Source organism: Salmo salar, chromosome 22 (assembly GCF_965601325.2).
Source record: "Salmo salar chromosome 22, fSalSal1, whole genome shotgun sequence".
NCBI classification, from domain to species: domain Eukaryota; kingdom Metazoa; phylum Chordata; class Actinopteri; order Salmoniformes; family Salmonidae; genus Salmo; species Salmo salar.
In genome coordinates, this window is record NC_138312.1 from 57,929,996 (window position 1) to 57,952,325 (window position 22,330).

General features: G+C 41.8%; 1 protein-coding gene across 1 annotated transcript; it reads right to left on the reverse strand.

Annotated features, from left to right (window-relative positions):
- Positions 1-5,886: 5,886 nt before the first annotated feature.
- LOC106583763 (L-rhamnose-binding lectin CSL3-like) lies at positions 5,887-8,899 on the reverse strand. The gene is made up of 9 exons (XM_082967716.1): positions 8,834-8,899; positions 8,500-8,535; positions 8,375-8,419; positions 8,099-8,234; positions 7,838-7,956; positions 6,537-6,581; positions 6,291-6,426; positions 6,106-6,213; positions 5,887-6,034 (listed from the first exon to the last, which is right to left on the reverse strand). The coding sequence occupies exons 1-8, from the start codon at positions 8,862-8,864 to the stop codon at positions 6,108-6,110; spliced, it is 654 nt and encodes a 217-aa protein (XP_082823842.1). The 5' UTR covers positions 8,865-8,899; the 3' UTR covers positions 5,887-6,034; positions 6,106-6,107.
- Positions 8,900-22,330: the final 13,431 nt, after the last annotated feature.

A 22,330-nucleotide genomic window follows, 5' to 3' on the forward strand; every position in this document is an offset into this window, starting at 1 on the left:
CAGCACGAATCAAACCAGAGCAAATCTGACTTATTTTTCTCCATATCTCCTAATTCCCACTTCAAGCTCTAAACCCTTTCAACTGGATCATCGCAGCTAGCTGCTATCCGATTGGCTTCTCCTGGCTAACATCTCTGTCCCGAAGCAAGCACCTATTAGCCTGGAGCTATTTCATGCTAGGCCCATCTCCCAGCTAGCTAAAGAAGTCCATCAGCCACTCCTTAGGCTTCAATACCTATTTTGCCAATTGGCCTAGACCCCTTTTATTGCCGATATGGAGCCCCGACGATCCTTCCCGACTGGACTACCGATGTAATCCGCCCGAGGGGCTTTTCAACTGGCTCCCCCGTAACGACATCCCTCGAATGCCCATCTACTAGCCTTCTAGATTCAGCCCGCTAGCTGTCTAGAGCACACCGGACTGTTGGCTGAAGAAGTCCATCAGCCAATTCTTTTGGGGCTACTATACCTATTTTGCAAATTGGCCTGGACCCTTTTACTACACGGAGCCCAAATAATCCATCACGACTGATCTGCCGACGTAACAGCACGAAGGGGCTACAACTGACTTCTTCCGTTGCGACATCCCTCGAATGCACATCTGCTAGCCTGCTAGCCCCGGCCCGCTAGCTGTCTGAATCGTCGTGTCTCCAGCTCGCCAGGCTACTCACTGGACCCAATGATGATCACTCGGCTACGCATGCCTCTCCATAATGTCAATGTGCCTCGTCCATTGCTGTTTTGGTTAGTAATTATTGCCTTATTTCATTCATCTAACTATAACATTTTCCGACAAGATAGAACTGCCAAAGGAGGCGGAGTTGCAATCAACTGCAGCATTAGCCTGCAGAGGTCTGTCTTACTATCCAGGTCAAAGAATTTGACCTTGTACTTTTAAAAGTCAACCTTTCCAGAAACAAATCTCTCGCCATTGCCACTTGCTATAGACCACCTTCTGTGCCCTGGACACCATCTGTGAACTGATTGCCCCCCATCTATCTTCAGAGCTCGTGCTGTTAGGTGACCTATACTGGGATATGCTTAACCTGTTATGGCTAGGGGGCAGTATTTTCACGGCTGGATAAAAAACGTGCCCGATTTAATCTGGTTACCACTCCTACCCAGTAACTAGAATATGCATATACGTATTACATATGGATAGAAAACACCCTAAAGTTTCTAAAACTGTTTGAATGGTGTCTGTGAGTATAACAGAACTCATTTGGCAGGCAAAAACCTGACAAGGTTTCAGGCAGGAAGTGGGCTGTCTGACAAGGTGTCGTTCTTCTTGTCTCTGTTTATTGAAGAGTGAGGATCTTAGCTGTCCCGTGACACTTCCTACGGCTGCCATAGGGTCTCAGAAGGCGGTAAAAAGCTGAATCGTGGCTTTGCAGGCTCTGGCTGAAACAAAGTAGCGTGTTTGGGTAGTGGCTGGTTACAGTACTGTGAGACTCAGGCGCGTGCCCGCGTCGACCGAATGCTTTGTTTTCTTTCCTCTGTTTAGCTAAAAGGAGATTCCCGGTCGGAATATTATCGCATTATTATGGCATAAAAATGGATTTTAAACAGCGGTTGACATGCTTCGAAGTACGGTAATGGAATATTTCGATTTTTTTTGTCACGAATTGCGCCACGCGCACGACCCTGATTTACCATTTCAGATAGTGTCTGGGACGCACGAATAAAACGCCGCTATTCGGATATAACGATGGATTATTTTGGACCAAACCAACATTTGTTATTGAAGTAGCAGTCCTGGGAGTGCATTCTGACGAAGACAACAAAAGGTAATGAAACTTTTATAATAGTAAAGCTGATATTGGTGAGTGCTAAACTTGCCGGGTGTCTAAATAGCTAGCCCGTGATGCCTGGGCTATGTACTTAGAATATTGCAAAATGTGCTTTCACCAAAAAGCTATTTTAAAATCGGACATATCGAGTGCATAGAGGAGGTCTGTATCTATAATTCTTAAAATAATTGTTATGCTTTTTGTGAACGTTTATCGTGAGTAATTTAGTAAAATGTTAGCGAATTCCCCGGAAGTTTGCGGGGGGTATGCTAGTTCTGAATGTCACATGCTAATGTAAAAAGCTCGTTTTTGATATAAATATGAACTTGATTGAACAAAACATGCATGTATTGTATAACATAATGTCCTAGGGTTGTCATCTGATGAAGATCATCAAAAGTTAGTGTTGCATTTAGCTGTCTTCTAGGTTTTTGTGACATTATATGCTAGCATTTTAAAGACAAGACTCTCGTTAATCTAACCACACTGTCCGATTTCAAAAAGGCTTTACAACGAAAGCAAAACATTAGATTATGTCAGCAGAGTACCCAGCCAGAAATAATCAGACACCCATTTTTCAAGCTAGCATATAATGTCACAAAAACCCAGAAGACAGCTAAATGCAGCACTAACCTTTGATGACCTTCATCAGATGACAACCCTAGTACATTATGTTATACAATACTTGCATGTTTTGTTCAATCAAGTTCATATTTATATCAAAAACCAGCTTTTTACATTAGCATGTGACGTTCAGAACAAGCATACCCCCGCAAACTTCCGGTGAATTTACAAACAATTTACTAAATTACGTTAGCGTCCCACTCTATTCAACAGCCAGTGGAATCGCTGTGTATGTTCCGAACTAGCATACCCACCGAAAACTTCTGATGAATTTACTAAATTACTAATCATAAACGTTGACAAAATGCATAACAATTATTTTAAGAATTATAGATACAGAACTCCTCTATGCACTCGATATGTCCGATTTTAAAATAGCTTTTCGGTGAAAGCACATTTTGCAATATTCTAAGTAGATAGCCCGGCATCACAGGGCTAGCTATTTAGACACCCTGCAAGTTTAGCCTTCACCAACCTCCGATTTACTATTAGAAAAGTTTGATTACTTTTGGTGTTCTTTGTCAGAATGCACTCCCAGGACTTCTACTTCAATAACAAATGTTGGTTTGGTCCCAAATAATCCATAGTTATATCCAAACAGTGGCGTTTTGTTCGTGCGTTCAAGACACTATCCGAAAAGAAGGGTGACGAGCACGACGCATTTCGTGACCAGAAAATTCTAAATATTCCATTACCGTACTTCGAAGCATGTCAACCACTGTTTACAATCAATTTTTATGCCATTTTTATCGTAAAAAAGCGATAATATTCCGACCGGGAATCTGCATTTAGCTAAAAAGACGAATGAAAATAAAGCACGGGGTCGACTCGTGCACGCGCCTAAGCCCATTGTCCTCTGATCGGCCACTTGCCAAAAGCGCAAATGTGTTTCAGCCTGGGGCTGCCTCGATATCATTCAGCTTTTTCCCGGGCTCTGAGAGCCTATGGGAGCCGTAGGAAGTGTCACGTTACAGAAAAGATCCTCAGTCTTCAATAAACAGAGACAAGAAGAACAAGATCTTGTCAGAGAGGGCACTTCCTGTAAAGATTCTTCTCAGGTTTTTGCCTGCTATATGAGTTCTGTTATACTCACAGAGTTTCTGGGCAGGAGTAATAATCAGATTAAATCGGGTACGTTTTTTATCCGGCTGTGAAAATACTTAAAAGTTTGATTACCTTTTGTTGTCTTCGTCAGAATGCACACCCAGGACTGCTACTTCAATAACAAATGTTGGTTTGGTCCAAAATAATCCATCGTTATATCCGAATAGCGGCGTTTCGTTCGTGCGTTCCAGACACTATCCGAAATAGTAAAGAAGTGTCGCGCGCATGGCGCAATTCGTGACAATAAAATTCTAAATATTCCATTACCGTACTTCGAAGCATGTCAACCGCTGTTTAAAATCAATTTTTACGACATTTTTCTCGTAGAAAAGCGATAATATTCCGACAGGGAATCTCCTTTTCGGCAAACAGAGGAAAAAATCCCAAAGGCGGGGGCGGTCGGGGTCATGCGCCTAAGCCCAGTGTCCCTTGATCGGCCACTTGAGAAAGGCGATAATGTGTTTCAGCCTGGGGCTGGAATGACGACATTCTGTTTTTTCCCGGGCTCTGAGCGCCTATGGACGACGTAGGAAGTGTCACGTTAGAGCAGAGATCCTTAGTAAATGATAGAGAGGGAAAAGAAGTTCAAGAAATGGTCAGACAGGCCACTTCCTGTAAAGGAATCTCCCAGGTTTTGACCTGCCATTTGAGTTCTGTTATACTCACAGACACCATTCAAACAGTTTTAGAAAATTTTGGGTGTTTTCTATCCATATGTAATAAGTATATGCATATTCTAGTTACTGGGTAGGAGTGGTAACCAGATTAAATCGGGTATGTTTTTTATCCAGCCGTGTCAATACTGCCCCCTAGCCCTAACAGGTTAAACAATGGATGAGCTTTTCTTAGTAATCTACTTGAACCATTTAGGGTTCAAGTAAAACTCTTGAATTAGTCTTCCCTGTGGCTCAGTTGGTAGAGCATGGTGTTTGCAACGCCAGCATGGTGGGTTCGATTCCCACGGGGGGGCCTGTATGAAAAAAAAAAAATGCATGAAATGTATGCTTTCACTACTGTAAGTCGCTCTGGATTTAAGCTTCTGCTAAATGACTAAAATGTAAATGTGAAATGAATAAGTGAAGATTTGAGAGGTTTAGTGCTTTATATTTAATAATCTCAACCCACCCAATTCATATTCATAATATATTACATTAGATCGTTCTTGAATAAGTTCCTCAAGTTCTTGTTTTGTATCTCTGTAGTATTGTTTTTATTGCTATTTACCTTTACTATTAGTTCATGGGTTTTCATTTAGCTAATGCTGACTATGGGGCATACAACCATTGAAGCTCTGCAGATTTGAGGATCCAGAATCAATTGTCCATTTATTTTGGTATCGATCTAAAACTGACCCTAGAAATAGTACTGTTGGAGAGCTGGAGAGACCGGGTCAGTCAATGTATTGCAACTCAGTCTGTAGATTCTATTTGACAGAAATTGTATGTTAATCACAACATCGTATGCTGCGTAGAAATCCCAAAAGGGTGGCCAGCAGAGACAGGTGGGATGGGCTAAGGGTTGGGATGTGGAATTGGAGACAAGTGGGAGCGGAGTTGCTGGGCAAAGGATAGAATGACAGATGTAAAATAAATTCCATATAAAAGGTAAATACATTGACGGGCTGTGTTGATACAGTTGAGGTTGATGCCATGCAGGTGTTTGTACAAATGCACCAAGATGGACATGGTGCCATACATGCACTCAAACATTGTTGGCCTTGCTGTTATATTGTCCATGATGGTTTTCATTCATTGGTGGTTCATGTGGCAGGGCATGGATTGATTTTCTTTCTCAGGGTGGAATCTGATGGTTGAGGGGCAGCATCGGTGGGAGATCTGTCTACGTGCCCTTCAGCAGGGCGTTGACCCCGTTTGCCTCTGGATAAGAGGCTGTTAGATGACTGTGGTGTAGTTGGGCAGCATCACTGCATGTATATGTTTAAGAAATAGCCTCTAGCTTAATTTCCACATCACGGTAACATTTGGCTTATGATCTGATCAATAAGAGCCAATCACTTAATGATCAGGGTTTGTAGGGTCTACACATCGTATGTAATGTCTTAACCGTCCAGGTCTGCTTTGAGAACAGATTACCTGGTGACTTGGACAAGTAAGCCTGCTGATGTCATAAGTACTACCCGTCAGTGATTTGAGGGGCAGGTACAATTGATTTAAATTGTTTGACCATCCAGAGCACAATGAGTATTTTACAACTGCCTAAAGGTGGGCACAGAATACAGACAAAGGCACGTTAGCGCCAGGTACAAATTAGTCCGGTGAAAGGCGAGAATAAAGGACACACGTTCAGAAATATTCGTGTGACATTTAGTAACATACAAGAGGCAACCATTCTTGTCTTTCTGACACTTCATTTAATTCAGACCAACCACAGTTCAGAAATGCTTCAACACAAAATACACAGGTTTACAATGGTCATTGAAGTTGGAGGAAAACAGCACGACCTGATGAAGATATCCCAGAAGCCTTGTACATCTTCATGTTCCACAGGAAGATATCCTGCAAGGCATACTGTCAGCACCAGCATTCTAGTTCCCAGTCATGTGTGCATGCACATATGTAAAACTCACATTCAGTCACAGGTGTAAGCCACATCCAAGTACTTATAAGTTCCAACACAGGGGTCGCCGAAAACGGAGTTGGATACCTCGACAATACACTGGCGCTCTCCGTCACACCTGCGTGTCAACAGGTACAGGTTAACACCACAGCCAATGAGTGCCTACAGGTAAATGCACACTGAAGGTTTCACTACCTTTCTGCCATTGTGCTGGTGCTGGATTGGCTGAGGCAGTTGGTGTTTTTGAGTTGTTCCTGTGGGCGCCCAATGGAACACACATCGTGTTGACGACGACCATAGTTGGCACGCTGAATATGGATCTCACCCCGATCTGAGGAAGAGAAAGAAGAAAAGGATGGCCAAATCTGGGTGTTTGTGTGGGCTAGTGACTAATATACGTCACCACATGATTATACCGTACGATAGTGCTAACCAGCTTACCACATAGTAGTTGGGTATCAGAGCCTTCACATACGATGCTGCTTACTGCAAGGACAACACAGGAGTTACACCACACTGGCCAGACAAATTAAGACATACATTAGCCTGGTGAAGTGTTAGGGATGGGCACTAACAGGGAATGTTGATTTCAGGTGCATTTTTTAAGTCATTTTAAACTTGTCGGCATGTACTAAAGTATAAAGGGCTATGCGCGTCATCTTTCACCGTTACCTTGTAGTTCCACTTCCTTATGAGCAGGTCTCAAAAGGCTAATATGTTAAGCAAACGGGCTGGCTAGACTGAAACTGGTGAAAAATAAAGTCAAACTGCTACACCAAATCTGCATTTCTATGCCATGCTATGCGTCAGATTAGCTGTATACCCTACAAATCTGTGGGAGTAGCGCTAGCTAGTTACCGTTCACTGAAACATAGTCAGTCTTAAACCAGATTAAGTGCGCACAAGCATCAAATAAGCTTAAGCCACTTCCCGTCCGTGTTCTTGCTGGCTAATTGAGCTTGATATGTACATCTAAAAAGGAACAGCATATGAGACAAGTCAAAAAGGGTCAATGCAGATAGTCGGGGGTAGTCATTCAGGAGTTTTATGGCTTGGGGGAAGTAGAAGCTGTTCAGGTTCCAGACTTGGTGCATCCGTACCATTTGTCAGTGGCCAGTGTCATTGACAATGTAGGGCTTTCCGACATGTGTGGTGTCGAGATGCTGATGGCAGGGAGCGCGGCCTCAGTGATTTACTGGGCCGTACGCACTACCCTCTGGCATATGACCGCAACGTGCTACATACCTAGTGGTAATGCAGCCAGTCAAAAAGCTCTCAATGGTGCAGCTGTAGAATTGAGCAGCGGAAGGCTGATAGCAAATCCTTTTAGCCTCCTGGCAGGGAGGGGCTCGGCCCTCCGTTTCCTGTAGTCCACAATCAGTTCCTTTGTCGTCTTGGCACCACACTGCCAGGTCTCCGACCTCCCTATAGGCTACGCTAACTAAAGTTGTTGCCGGCTACATTGTTCCATAACCACAGCTTGTGTGCTAGGGTTAGTTAGCAGGTGAGGGTGGCTTAAACATGGAGAAATAAATGCATGTATTTAACACGTTGTGGCCATAAAACAGAATTTAATAACAAAGCTGGTACCATAGGGGAACCAACCCATTCTATTCATCAGCAGAGTGCACGCTTTTACAAAAGAGTAAAATGGGTAGGAGTCATACTGATAGTACGTTGAATTAAATTATGGCTATTGGTGCCCACCACTAACTATTACTAGCACACATTCAGAGACTTACTTGTTTTGTGCTGTTGGACACAGGAGTATTTGGTGTCCAGGTACTTGTAAGTCCCAACACAGGGGTCCCCAAAAACCAAATTGGATGCCGGGACAACACACTGGCTCTTTCCATCGCACCTGGGTGTTTCAGAGACAGGTAGAGGTCATGAGTTCCCACAGGTAAACACTTCAGGTTCTAGTATCTTTTTACCATCTTGCTGGTGGTTGTTACCACTACGGCCAAGGAGTTCCTACAGGTAAACACCACTGGTTCTAGTACCTTTCTGCCATCTTGCTGGTGGAGGATTGGCTGAGGCAGTTGGTGTCGGTGAGTTGGTTATCGGGGCGCCCAATGGAACACACATCGTGTTTACGACGACCATAGTTGGCACGCTTGATTTGAATCTTACCTCCATCTGAGGGAGATGGGGGAAGAGAGACAAAGAAAAGGAGAAAGGTGAGGGATGAAGGAGAGCTAAGACTGGTGTGGGCCAGTGACGCTAATCTACAGTAGAAAATATCATAGGTGACTATACAGTAGTGTTGAGTAGCTTACCACATTGCAAGAAAGCATCATGGCCTTCACACGTGATGCTGATTGCTGCCAGGACAAATAAACAGGAATTACACACCACTCACAGTAGCTTGGTTGAGTAGTATCATCATTATTACATACAGTACCTCCATCTGTTATTGTACAGCAAGCTGCAGCCAGCACTGAAACAACATCACACAGCTAGTTCAGCAACATTCCACATCATATGCACTTGGGCCATGAAGGTATACTCCAGCATTTGAGTTATACTTATTGTACTGTAGTCATCAAGTTCAGAATTTAGTCTCTTATACCATGCATGCAATGTCACAATTTGTTAGACAAATTTGTTTATAACAATAGAAATTGAATGTCCCTCAGGTCATATATGACACGTACTTCCATTACTCTCAAATACAAACATTTGGTCATTTATATTTAAATTCTAATCTGCATCAGATACAGATTTTGTATACTCACATGCAACCACTGTCAGTCTGACCATTTGCATGATGCCAGGTACAGGAGTGGTAGTAACAGAGAAAATGCAACTGATGCTAATTAGACACAATACACCTGGTATTTATGTTATGGGACATGTCTTAATTAACCCAGGTGTATCTATTTGTCTCCAGGTGCACCTCATTGCAATTAGGGGCCGGTGTTTGCTGGTCTATACCTGGCTATTTGTTCAGTCTCATGGAGTTAGATAGAGGACTCTGGATGGATAAAAAGACATTTTGGCATTAACATTGCCATTGAGGGCGGAACATTTTAAAGTAGCCATCTAGGTGGAGCTTCTTCGTTAAGGAAGAATCACACGGGCCACGTTCAGTCGCAAAACCTTCGAGCATTGCAGATTTCCATGTCATGAATAGAGACAACGTATTTCCTTATTCTAAATGTCGGAGACATATTTGTTCAACATAGCATATTTTTATCTGAACCTTCCAAAACGTTGCATCCTGCTGAACGCACCCTATTATTCAATCCGGGTCATCAGGAGGGATCAGCCAATTAATTATACTCTTGAGCAACCATTGCATAACTGTAGGTGGCAGTAAATTGCCAGCTTTGCCTTCAAATAGTACCTTTTCAAACAACACACTCTGTGGTGGTGTGCAGCCTTTTAGATTGTTTGCCAACTCATAGAAATTATAGAAGAAAATTGACTACTTTAATAAAATGAATATTGCCTCTATTGTCTCAAATGTAATTGTTCTGGTGGCTATGTGTCCTCCTCCTCTCAACTTTCGATTCTCAGGGCTGCTGGACAGGTGCCTTGCCCTTCAACGTGCGAGCCCTTTGGGTGTTAAACTTATCAGGCTTCACCGCCGCGGTCCGGAAATGCTGGTCCCAGTGATTTTGTGCATTTATATGTTCCCAGTTGCCACTCCTGTGAAGGGAGACCACTGAGCTTGAAGGCAGTTTGGTGACCACAGAACCCACAGTACAGGTACTCTACTGTGAACATTATTAAAGTGAACCGTGTTGAATGACTATGTACAGTCGTGGCCAAAAGTTTTGTATGATTGCAATTTGCATATACTCCAGATCAGATGAATTGCAATTAATTGCAAAGTCCCTCTTTGCCATGCAAATGAACTGAATCCCCCCAAAACATTTTCACTGCATTTCAGCCCTGCCACAAAAGGACCAGCTGATATCATGTCAGTGATTATCTCGTTAACACACGTGTGAGTGTTGACGAGGATAAGGCTGGAGATCACTCTTTCATGCTGATTGAGTTCGCATAACAGACTGGAAGCTTCAAAAGGAGGGTGGTGCTTGGAATCATTGTTCTTCCTCTGTCAACCATGCTTACCTGCAAGGAAACATGTGCCGTCATCAGTGCTTTGCACAAAAAGGGCTTCACAGGCAAGGATATTGCTGCCAGTAAGATTGCACCTAAATCAACCATTTATCGGATCATCAAGAACTTCAAGGAGAGCGCTTCAATTGTTGTGAAGAAGGCTTCAGGGCGCCCAAGAGAGTTCCTCAAGCACCAGGACCGTCTCCTAAAGTTGATTCAGCTCCTGACTCAGGGCACCATCAGTACAGAGCTTGCTCATGAATGGCAGCAGGCAGGTGTGAGTGCATCTGCACGCACAATGAGGCGAAGACTTTTGGAGGATGGCCTGGTGTCAAGAAGGGCAGCAAAGAAGCCGCTTCTCACCAGGAAAAACATCAGGGACAGACTGATATTCTGAAAAAGGTACAGGGATTGGACTGTCATTTTCCTCAGCAGCCCGCTACCTGTCTGAATCGTCGTGTCTCCAGCTCGACAGGCTACTCACTGGACCCAATGATGATCACTCGGTTACGCATGCCTCTCCATAATGTCAATGTGCCTCGTCCATTGCTGTTTTGGTTAGTAATTATTGCCTTATTTCATTGTAGAGTCTCTAGCCCTGCTCAATACGCCTTAGCTAACCCTTTAGTTCCACCTTCCAAACATGCGGTGACCTCACCTGCTTGAAATGATGTTTCTAGAGACAATATCTCTGTCATCGTCACTCAATGCATAGGTTTACCTCCACTGTATTCACATCCTACCATACCTTTGTCTGTACATTATGCCTTGAATCTATTCTACCGTGCCCAGAAACCTGCTCCTTTTACTCTCTGTTCCGAACGTACTAGATGACCAGTTGTTATAGCCTTTAGCAGTACACATATCCTACTTCTAATCTGTTCCTCTGTTGATGTAGAGGCTACACCAGGCCCTGCAGTGCCTAGCTCCACTCCCATTCCCCAGGCGCTCTCATTTGTTGACTTCTCTAACCGTAAAAGCCTTGGTTTCATGCATGTTAACATTAGAAGCCCCCTCCCTAAGTTTATTTTATTCACTGCTTTAGCACACTCTGCCAACCCGGTTGTCCTAGCCGTGTCTGAATCCTGGTTTAGGAGGACCACCAAAACCCCTGAAATGTCCATTCCTAACTATAACATTTTCCGACAAGATAGAACTGCCAAAGGAGGCGGAGTTGCAATCTACTGCAGCGTTAGCCTGCAGAGTTCTGTCTTACTATCCAGGTCAAAGAATTTGACCTTGTACTTTTAAAAATCAACCTTTCCAGAAACAAATCTCTGGCCGTTGCCACTTGCTATAGACCACCTTCTGTGCCCTGGACACCATATGTGAACTGATTGCCCCCCATCTATCTTCAGAGCTCGTGCTGTTAGGTGACCTATACTGGGATATGCTTAACACCCCAGCCATCATACAATCTAAGATTGATGCCCTCAATCTCACACAAATTATCAATGAACCTACCAGGTACAACCCCAAATCCGTAAACACGGGCACCTCATATATATCATCCTAACCAACGTGCCCTCCAAATACACCTCTGCAGTCTTCAACCAGGATGTCAGCGATCACTGCCAAATTGCCTGCGTCCGTAATGGGTCTGCGGTCAAACAACCACCTCTCATCATGTTCAAATGCTTCCTAAAACACTTCAGCGAGCAAACCGTTCTAATCGACCAGGCCCGGGTATCCTGGAAGGATTTTGACCTCATTCCGACAATAGAGGATGCCTGGTTATTCATTAAAAGTGCTTTCCTCACCATCTTAAATAAGCATGCCCCATTCAAAAAATGTAGAACCAGGAACAGATATGGACCTTGGTTCACTCCAGACCTGACTGCTCTTGACCAGCACAAAAACATCCTGTGGCGCACTGCATTAGCATTGAATAGCCCCCGTGATACGCAACTTTTCAGGGAAGTTAGGAAAGCAAAGGCTAGCTTTTTCAAACGGAAATTTTCATCCTGCAACACGAACTCCAAAAAGTTCTGGGACACTGTCACCACCGATAAATCCATGATAACTGAGAATTTCAATAAGCATTTTTCTATGGCTGGCTGTGCTTTCCACCTGGCTACCCCTACCCAGGTCAACAGCCCTGCACCCCCCACATCAACATGCCAAAGCCTCCCCATCCTTCACCCAAATACAGATTGCTGATGTTCTAATAGTGCTGCAAAACCTGGACCCCTACAACTCAGCCTGGCTAGACAATCTGGACCGTCTCTTTCTAAAATTATCAGCCGAAATTGTTGAAACCCCTATTATTAGCCTGTTCAACCCCTCTTTCGCATTGTCTGAGATCCCCAAAGATTGGAAAGCTGTCATCCCCCTCTTCAAGGTCATCACCCTCTTCAAAGGGGGAGACACTCTAGACCCAAATTGCTACAGATCTATATCTATCCTACCCTGCCTTTCTAAGGTCTTTGAAAGCCAAGTTAACAAACAGATCACTGACCGTTTCGAATCCCACCGTAATTTCTCCGCTATGCAATCTGGTTTCCTAGTTGGTCGTGGGTGTACCTCAGCCACGCTCAAGTTCCTAAAATATATCATAACCGCCATCGATTAGAGACAATACTGTGCAGCTGTATTCATCGACCTGGCCAAGGCTTTCGACTCTGTCAATCACCACATTCTTATCGGCAGACTCAACAACCTTGGTTTCTCAAATGACTGCCTAGCCTGGTTCACCAACTTCTTCTCAGACAGAGTTCAGTGGGTCAAATCGGAGGGCCTGTTGTCCGGACCTCTGGCAGTCTCTATGGGGGTGCCACAGGGTTCAATTCTCGGGCCGACTCTTTTCTCTGTATACATCAATGATGTTGCTCTTGCTGCTGGTGATTCTCTGATCCACCTCTACGCAGATGACACCATTTTGTTTACTTCTGGCCCTTCTTTGGACACTGTGTTAACTAACCTCCAGACGAGCTTCAATGCCATACAACTCTCCTTCCGTGGCCTCCAACTGCTCTTAAATGCAAGTAAAACTAAGTTTATGCTCTTCAACCGATCGCTGCCCACACCTGTACAGCATCACTAGTATGGACGGTTCTGAATTAGAATATGTGGACAACTACAAATACCTAGGTGTCTGGTTAGACTGTAAACTCTCCTTCCAGACTCACATTAAGCCTCTCCAATGCAAAATTAAACCTAGAATCGGCTTCCTATTTCGCAACAAAGCATCCTTCACTCATGCTGCCAAACATACCCACGTAAAACTGACAATCCTACCTATCCTTGAAATCGGCGATGTCATTTACAAAATAGCCTCCAACACTCTACTCAACAAATTTATTGCAGTCTATCGCAGTGCCATCCGTTTTGTCACCAAAGCCCCATATACTACCCCCACTGCGACCTGCATGCTCTCGTTGGCTGGCCCTCGCTTCATATTCGTCGCCAAACCAGGTCATCTATAAGTCTTTGCTAGGTAAAGTGCCAGTAATTTATTTTATTTATTTTGCTCCTTTGCACCCCAGTATCTCTACTTGCACACTCATCATATGCACATCTATTACTCTAGTGTTTATTTGCTGTACTGTAATTATTTAGCCACTATGGCCTATTTATTGCCTTACCTCCCTTATTCTACCTCGTTTGAACATGCAGTATATTGTATTATTGACTGCATGTTTGTTTATTCCATGTTTAACTCTGTGTTGTTGTTTGTGTCGCACTGCTTTGCTTTATCTTGGCCAGGTCGCAGTTGTAAATGAGAACTTGTTCTCAACTGGCCTACCTGGTTAAGTAACGGTGAAATAAAAAATGTAAAAAATGTAAAAAGTGATGAGATTGGAGGGCACTATGGTGTTGAAGGCTAAACCAATCACTGTTACATTGAACTGGTGTTATGAGAATTTTGTTCCCGATGTACATAAACTGAACTTCAATTAAACAACTCAGCCTGCACTCAGAGCACTCAGAGTTTGTAAGATTCTGGTTCAATGACACAGACGGAGGCCCAGCCTACAATAGTCAACAATGTTTATTCATGAGGGCTCTGAATATCATACAATGTACACAGCCTTTTATACCTAACCTTTGGTCATACCATATGTCATACCCCTTACAAATGCCCCTCCTCTTCTTTAACCTGTTGGGTCTAGGGGGCAGCATTTGCACGTCTGGATAAAAAAAATGTACCCGATTTAATCTGGTTACTAATCCTACCCAGTAACTAGAATATGCATATACTTATTATATATGGATAGAAAACACTCTAAAGTTTCCAAAACTGTTTGAATGGTGTCTGTGAGTATAACAGAACTCATTTGGCAGGCAAAACCCTGAGACATTTTCTGACAGGAAGTGGATACCTGATGTGTTGTATTGACTTTAAACCTATCCCATTGAAAAACACAGGGGTTTAGGAATATTTTGGCACTTCCTATTGCTTCCACTAGATGTCACCAGCCTTTACAAAGTGTTTTGAGTCTTCTGGAGGGAGATCTGACCGAACAAGAGCCATGGAACGGTGATGTCCCATTAGACACCTGGCGCGCTAGTTCATGTTGGGTACCCTCGTTCCAATACGTTATAAAAGAGTATGCATTCGTCCACCTTGAATATTATTCATGTTCTGGTTAAAAAAGGCCCTAATGATTTATGCTATACAACGTTTGACATGTTTGAACGAACGGAAATATATTTTTTCCCCTCGTTCATGACGAGAAGTCCGGCTGGCTTACATCATGTGCTAACGAGACGGAGATTTTTGGACATAAATGATGAGCTTTTTTGAACAAAACTACATTCGTTATGGACCTGTGATACCTGGAAGTGACATCTGATGAAGAGAATCAAAGGTAATGGATTATTTACATAGTATTTTCGATTTTAGATCTCCCCAACATGACGTCTAGTCTGTATCGCAACGCGTATTTTTCTGGGCGCAGTGCTCAGATTATTGCAAAGTGTGATTTCCCAGTAAGGTTATTTTTAAATCTGGCAAGTTGATTGCGTTCAAGAGATGTAAATCTATAATTCTTTAAATGACAATATAATATTTTACCAATGTTTTCTAATTTTAATTATTTAATTTCTGACGCTGACTTGACTGCCGGTTATTGGAGGGAAACGATTTCCTCAACATCAATGCCATAGTAAAACGCTGTTTTTGGATATAAATATGAACTTGATAGAACTAAAAATGCATGCATTGTCTAACATAATGTCCTAGGAGTGTCATCTGATGGAGATTGTAAAAGGTTAGTGCATCATTTTAGCTGGTTTTATGGTTTTGGTGACCCTGTCTTTGACTTGACAAAACATTACACACAACTCTTGTAAATGTACTGTCCTAACATACTCTAAATTTATGCTTTCGCCGTAAAACCTTTTTGAAATCGTAAAACGTGGTTAGATTAAGGAGATGTTTATCTTTCAAATGGTGTAACATAGTTGTATTTTTGAAAAATTTGAATTTTGACATTTATTTGGATTCAAATTTGCCGCTCTTGAAATCCACCTGCTGTTGATGGAGTGCACCACGGGTGGCACGCTAGCGTCCCACCTAGCCCCAAGACTGTCAATGCTTATTTACAAGTCTTCTCCATCACATACATTGCTTATCATATCCTGCCCCATGTTACATAATCTACTGCAAGCCTAAAGGTTGGGAGACCTTCTTCCTGTTATCAGTTTCACAGTGGTCACAAGTTGTCTGCTGTCTGTTAACCTGTTCAGGTATAGGGGGCAGTATTTTCCCTTTTGGATGAAAAGCGTGCCCAGAGTAAACTGCCTAATACTCGGGCCCAGAGTCAAATATTTGCATATCATTAGTAGATTTGAATAGAAAACACTTTAAAGTTTCAAAAACTTTTTGAATGATGTCTGTGAATATAACAGAACTCATATGGCAGGCAAAAACCTAAGAGGTATCCAACCAGGAAGTGGGAACTCTGAGGCTTGTAGTCTTTTGAAATGATTGTCTATCCAAACTAGTGTCTGTGATGTCATATTGCACTTCCTAAGGCTTCCACTAGATGTCAACAGTCATTAGAACCTTGTTTGAGGCTTCTACTATGCAATTTGATTGAATAACAACCGGAACAATAAGTGGTCTGGCTGGGGTCGCTTAGTTACCTCATGCGCGGTCACGCAGGGCTAGCCATTTTTATTTTTCTTCTGTAATGAATACACTAATGTCCGGTTGGAATATTATCAAAGTTTTATGTTAAAAACACCATAAAGATTGATTGTGAACATGGTTTGACATGTTTCTACAAACGCTAAGGGAACTTTATAACTTTTCGTCTATGATGGATGTACGCGCATCATGCCTTTTGGAATAGTGATCTGGACGCCCGAACAAAATTGATTTATTTGGACATAAATGATGGACTTTATCGAACAAATGAACATTTCTTGTGGAAGTGGGAGTCCTTCCGGGTGCATTCCGGCAAAGATCAGCAAAAGTAAGAAAATATTTATAACAGTATTTTAGAGTTTTGACGACGCCGTGGCTTGACGGCTAACTGTATAGCTTGCATTGATGGCCGAGCTCTGTACTCAGAATATTGACCAATGTGCTTTCTCCGTAAAGCCTTTTTGAAATCGGACAATGTGGTTGGATTAAGGAGAGGGTTATCTTTCAAATGGTGTAAAATAGTTGTTTTGAATTTGGCGCCCTGATATTTCACTGGCTGTTGAATAGTGTGAACTGTGGGTGGGACGGTAGCGTACCACGCAGCCCCGAGAAGTTAACAGTTCCCCTTTTCCTTGAATGTCTTACTTCCATTGCCAAATAGTAAAGTCTTAGCTTGTCCTATGCACACACATTTATAGAATTAGTCTTCTAATCATTCAGTTATACATTTTAGGAGTGAATCATTTAGTCAAAACCTTAATCATATAAATTCTATTAACCTGTCTGGGCTAGGGGGCAGTATTGTCACGGCCGGATAAAAAACGTACCCGATTTAAACTGGTTACTACTCTTTCCCAGAAACGATAATATGCATATTATTAGTAGATTTGGATAGAAAACACTCTGAAGTTTATAAAACTGTTTGAATGGTGTCTGTGAGTATAACAGAACTCATATGGCAAATCTGCAACACTCAAAGGTTTTAAGACTGATCGTGGCCCGTGTGATTCTTCCTTAACGAAGAAGCCCCACCTAGATGGCTACTTTAAAATGTTGAAAGCCCTCAATGCTAATGTTAATGTCAAAATTGATTTTATCCATCTAGAGTCCTCTATCTAACTCCATGAGATGAGACTGAACCAATAGCCAGGAATAGACCAGCAAACGCTGGCCCCTAATTGCAATGAGGTGTACCTGGAGACAAATAGATACACCTGGGTTAATTAAGACATGTCACATAACATAAATACCAGGTGTATTGGGTCTACTTAGCATCAGTTGCATTTTCTCTGTTACTGCCACTCCTGTACCCGGCATCATGCGCATGTTCAGACTGACGGTGGTCACATGTGCGTATACAAAATCTGTATCTGATGCAGATTAGAATTTAAATATATATGACCAAATGTTTGTATTTGAGAGTAATGGAATTATGTGTCATGTATGACTTGCGGGACATTACATTTATATTGTTCAAAACAAAGTTGTCTAACAAACTGCCACATTGCATGCATGGAATAAGAGACCAAATTCTGAACTTGATGACTACAGTACACTTAGTATAACTCAAATGCTGGAGTATAGAGTCAAATGCTAAATTCTAGCTTCATGGTCCAAGTGCATATGATGTGGAATGTTGCTGAATTAGCTGTGTGATGTTTCAGTGCTGGCTGCAGCTTGCTGTACACTAACAGATGGAGGTACTGTATGTAATAATGATGATACTACTTAACCAAGCTAATGTGAGTGGTGTGTAATTCCTGTTTATTTGTCCTGGCAGCAATCAGCATCACGTGTTAACCTGTTAGGGCTAAGGGGCAGTATTTGCACGGCTGGATAAAAAGATTTACCCGATTTAATCTGGTTACTAATCCTACCCAGTAACTAGAATATGCATATACTTATTATATATGGATAGAAAACACCCTAAAGTTTCTAAAACTGTTTGAATGGTGTCTGTGAGTATAACAGAACTCATTTGGCAGGCAAAACCCTGAGACAGATTCTGACAGGAAGTGGATATCTGATGTGTTGTATTACCTTTAAACCTATGCCATTGAAAAACACAGGGGCTGAGGAATATTTTGGCACTTCCTATTGCTTCCACTAGATGTCACCAGCCTTTACAAAGTGTTTTGAGTCTTCTGGAGGAAGATCTGACCGAACAAGAGCCATGGAACGATGATGGCCCATTAGACACCTGGCGCGCGAGTTCATGTTGGGTACCCTCGTTCCAATACGTTATAAAAGAGAATGCATTCGTCCACCTTGAATATTATTCATGTTCTGGTTAAAAAAGGCCATAATGATTTATGCTATACAACGTTTGACATGTTTGAACGAACGTAAATATATTTTTTCCCCTCGTTCATGAAGTGAAGTCCGGCGGGCTTAGATCATGTGCTAACAAGACGGAGATTTTTGGACATAAATGATGAGCTTTTTTGAACAAAACTACATTCGTTATGGACCTGTGATACCTGGAAGTGACATCTGATGAAGAGAATCAAAGGTAATGGATTATTTACATAGTATTTTCGATTTTAGATCTCCCAACATGGCGGCTAGTCTGTATCGCAACGCGTATTTTTCTGGGCGCAGTGCTCAGATTATTGCAAAGTGTGATTTCCCAGTAAGGTTATTTTTAAATCTGGCAAGTTGATTGCGTTCAAGAGATGTAAATCTATAATTCTTTAAATGACAATATAATATTTTACCAATGTTTTCTCATTTTAATTATTTAATTTGTGGTGCTGACTTGAATGCCGGTTATTGGAGGGAAACGATTTCCTGAACATCAACGCCACAGTAAAACGCTGTTTTTGGATATAAATATGAACTTGATAGAACTAAAAATGCATGCATTGTCTAACACAATGTCCTAGGAGTGTCATCTGATGGAGATTGTAAAAGGTTAGTGTATCATTTTAGCTGGTTTTATGGTTTTGTTGACCCTGTCTTTGACTTGACAAAACATTACACACAACTCTTGTAAATGTACTGTCCTAACATACTCTAAATGTATGCTTTCGCCGTAAAACCTTTTTGAAATCGTAAAACGTGGTTAGATTAAGGAGATGTTTATCTTTCAAATGGTGTAACATAGTTGTATTTTTGAAAAATTTGAATTTTGACATTTATTTGGATTCAAATTTGCCGCTCTTGAAATGCACCTGCTGTTGATGGAGTGCACCACGGGTGGCACGCTAGCGTCCCACCTAGCCCCAAGAGGTTAAACATACTTGCAGGGAAGCTGCCCAACTACATCACATTAGTCATCTAACAGCCTCTGATCCAGAGACACACACACACGCAAACAGGGTCAACGCCCTGCTAAAGCGCACATCGACAGATCTCCACAATGTCAAAAACGTAGTCCAACACAGTTCCAAGAGCAGCCCTTCAACCATCAGATTCCAGCCAGAGAATAAATAGAATTCCATTCCCTGCACCACAAACAAAACAACCATAAAAACATCCAGGACAATACAACAGCAAGGCCAATGTTTGAGTGCATGTATGGCACCATGTCCATCTTGGTGCATTTGAATGAGTGTATGCATTTGTACAAACACCTGCATGGCATCAGCCTCAACTATATCAACACAGCCCCTCAGTGTCAATGTATTTACCTTTTATATATAATTTAGATCTGTCATTCTATCCTTTGCCCAGCAACTCCTCCCACTTTGTCTCCAATTCCACATCACAGTCCTCAGCTTCCCTTAGCCCATCCCGCCTGTCTCTGCTGGCAACCCTTCGGATTTCTATGCAGCATATCTTTCAACGATACAGTTTATCTAATTGAATAGACTCTAGACTGAGTTAAACTTTTACTATGAGCGTTGGTAATTGACTGACAAGATCTCAAGTATTTCTAGGGTCCATTTTAGATCTATGCTATGCATTTTCAGCCATTCCTGACAGGCTGCTTGAAGACAATACCAAAATAAAAGGTCAATTCTGTATCCTCACAAAATCTGCAGAACTTTGATGATTGTATGCCCCAAATATTTAGCATTTTGTTGGCAAGAAATCTATAAAATTTTTGCTGAAAAGCACAAGTCTTGAATCAACTCGTACACCCCGTACCATTGAATCGGTAAATCAAAAATTTCTTCCCAACAATTTTGCAGTCTGTATGGCATAGATGTCAACATCCTGGTCCTCAAATGAAACTGGTATACATTCCTATTTATGCTATTTTTTTTCCTCTGCAAGTTTTGGTCCTTTATATTGGACAGACAGACCAGTTCCCTACCTCCTCCTGCTGCCACCTGTCTCCGTTGTTGGGGTAATGTAATCAACTGGTTATAATCTTGGATTGAGCAGACCTTTCCATGTAATTCTGATAACTCCATGAAAGACAATTCTACCATTCCAATTGACAATATCATTTAAAAACAAATAGCCTTCTCAAACTTTTTTTCCCATAAATATTGGTCTTTTATAAACCGTCACATTTGAGTAGTGCCATAATATTTGTAATATTTGTTCTATCCTTTCAGGGGGATGAAATTGAAATTGTAGCCAGTTCTGCAATGCTTGTTTGAAAAAGAGAAATACTTTGAAAAAAGTATCATTTGAAATTAATCAAAATGAGACATGGAAATCTGTACACAGGCCAAAAAGTCTATTTTAGACAATGGATTAGCTTTTTTTAGTAATCTACTTGAGAAACATTTAGGGTTCAAGTAGAACTTTTGAATAAGTGAAGCTTTTAGAGAGAAGTTTAGTGCTTTTATATTTAATAATCTCAACACACCCAATTCATATTCATTATATAGCGAGCTAGGCCTGCATACCACCCTGCATCTTACTGCTGCTTTGCTTCTTAAGCTAAGCAGGATTGGTCCTGGTCAGTCCTTGGATGGGAGAACAGATGCTTCTCAAAGTGGTGTTGGAGGGCCAGTAGGAGGCACCCTTCTGTCTTGTCTAAAAAATATCCCATTGACCCAGGGCAGTAGGGTGCCGTCTTTTGGATGGGACGTTAAATGGGTGTCCTGACTCTCTGTGATCACTAACGATCCCATGGCACTGATCGCAAGAGTAGGGGTGTTAACCCCAGTGTCCTGGCTAAATTCCCAAATTGTCCTTCTTACCATCATGGCCACCTAATCATCGCTGGTGTACAATTAGCTACTTCATCTCCCCTCCTCTCCCCTGTAACTATTCCCCAGGTTGTTGCTGTAAATGAGAATGTGTTCTCAGTCAACTTACCTGGTTAAATAAAATAAACACATTCATAAATATAGATAGGCACACTGTATCTTGTCTGGTTTAGCGTCCCAAATTAAGATAAATATTTTTTGCTCATATGAATTGAAAAACAAATCATCAGGAGTATGCAGCGCCATATGAAAGTAAGTAAACTGTGATATGACTAAGGAGTTAATCAGGGCAAATTTTCTATAAATAGACAGGAATTGACCTCGCCATGGTTGCAGGATCTTGTCTGTTTTCTATTGAAATTAATTTTGTAGGGCTCATGTAATATTTTTTTATATGAATACCAAGTATGTCTACTTCACCATCAGACAATTTTAAAGATAAACTGCATATTAATGTAAAAGTTGTATTTTTTAAAGATCCAATACCTAACATTGTACACAGGTTTTAGTCCAGAGAGTCCAGAAAACGTATCTAGATCTTCAATGAGACATTGCAGGGATCTAGCTTGCGGACTTAATAAAAAACTTGAGTCATCGGCATACATGGACACCTTTGTTTTTAAACCTTGGATTTCTAATCCTCTAATGTTGTTATTTGATCTGATTTTAGTAGCTAGCATTTCGATGGCCATAATGAATAGATATGGTGACAGCGGACACCCTTGTTTAAGTCCTCTTGACGATTCAAAACTCTCTGAAAAGTAGCCGCTATTTACTATTTTACACCTATACAGTACTTTTACCCATTTTAAAAGAGAATCACCAAAATTGTAAAAATCCAGGCATTTTATGAACAAATTTGTAGTCCGTAATTTCCTGTAGACCCTGCCACATACGTCTCGTGTCTTGGCCGTTGAATTGCAACTCCATTTTCTCCCTATACCGACATTCTGCTTGTT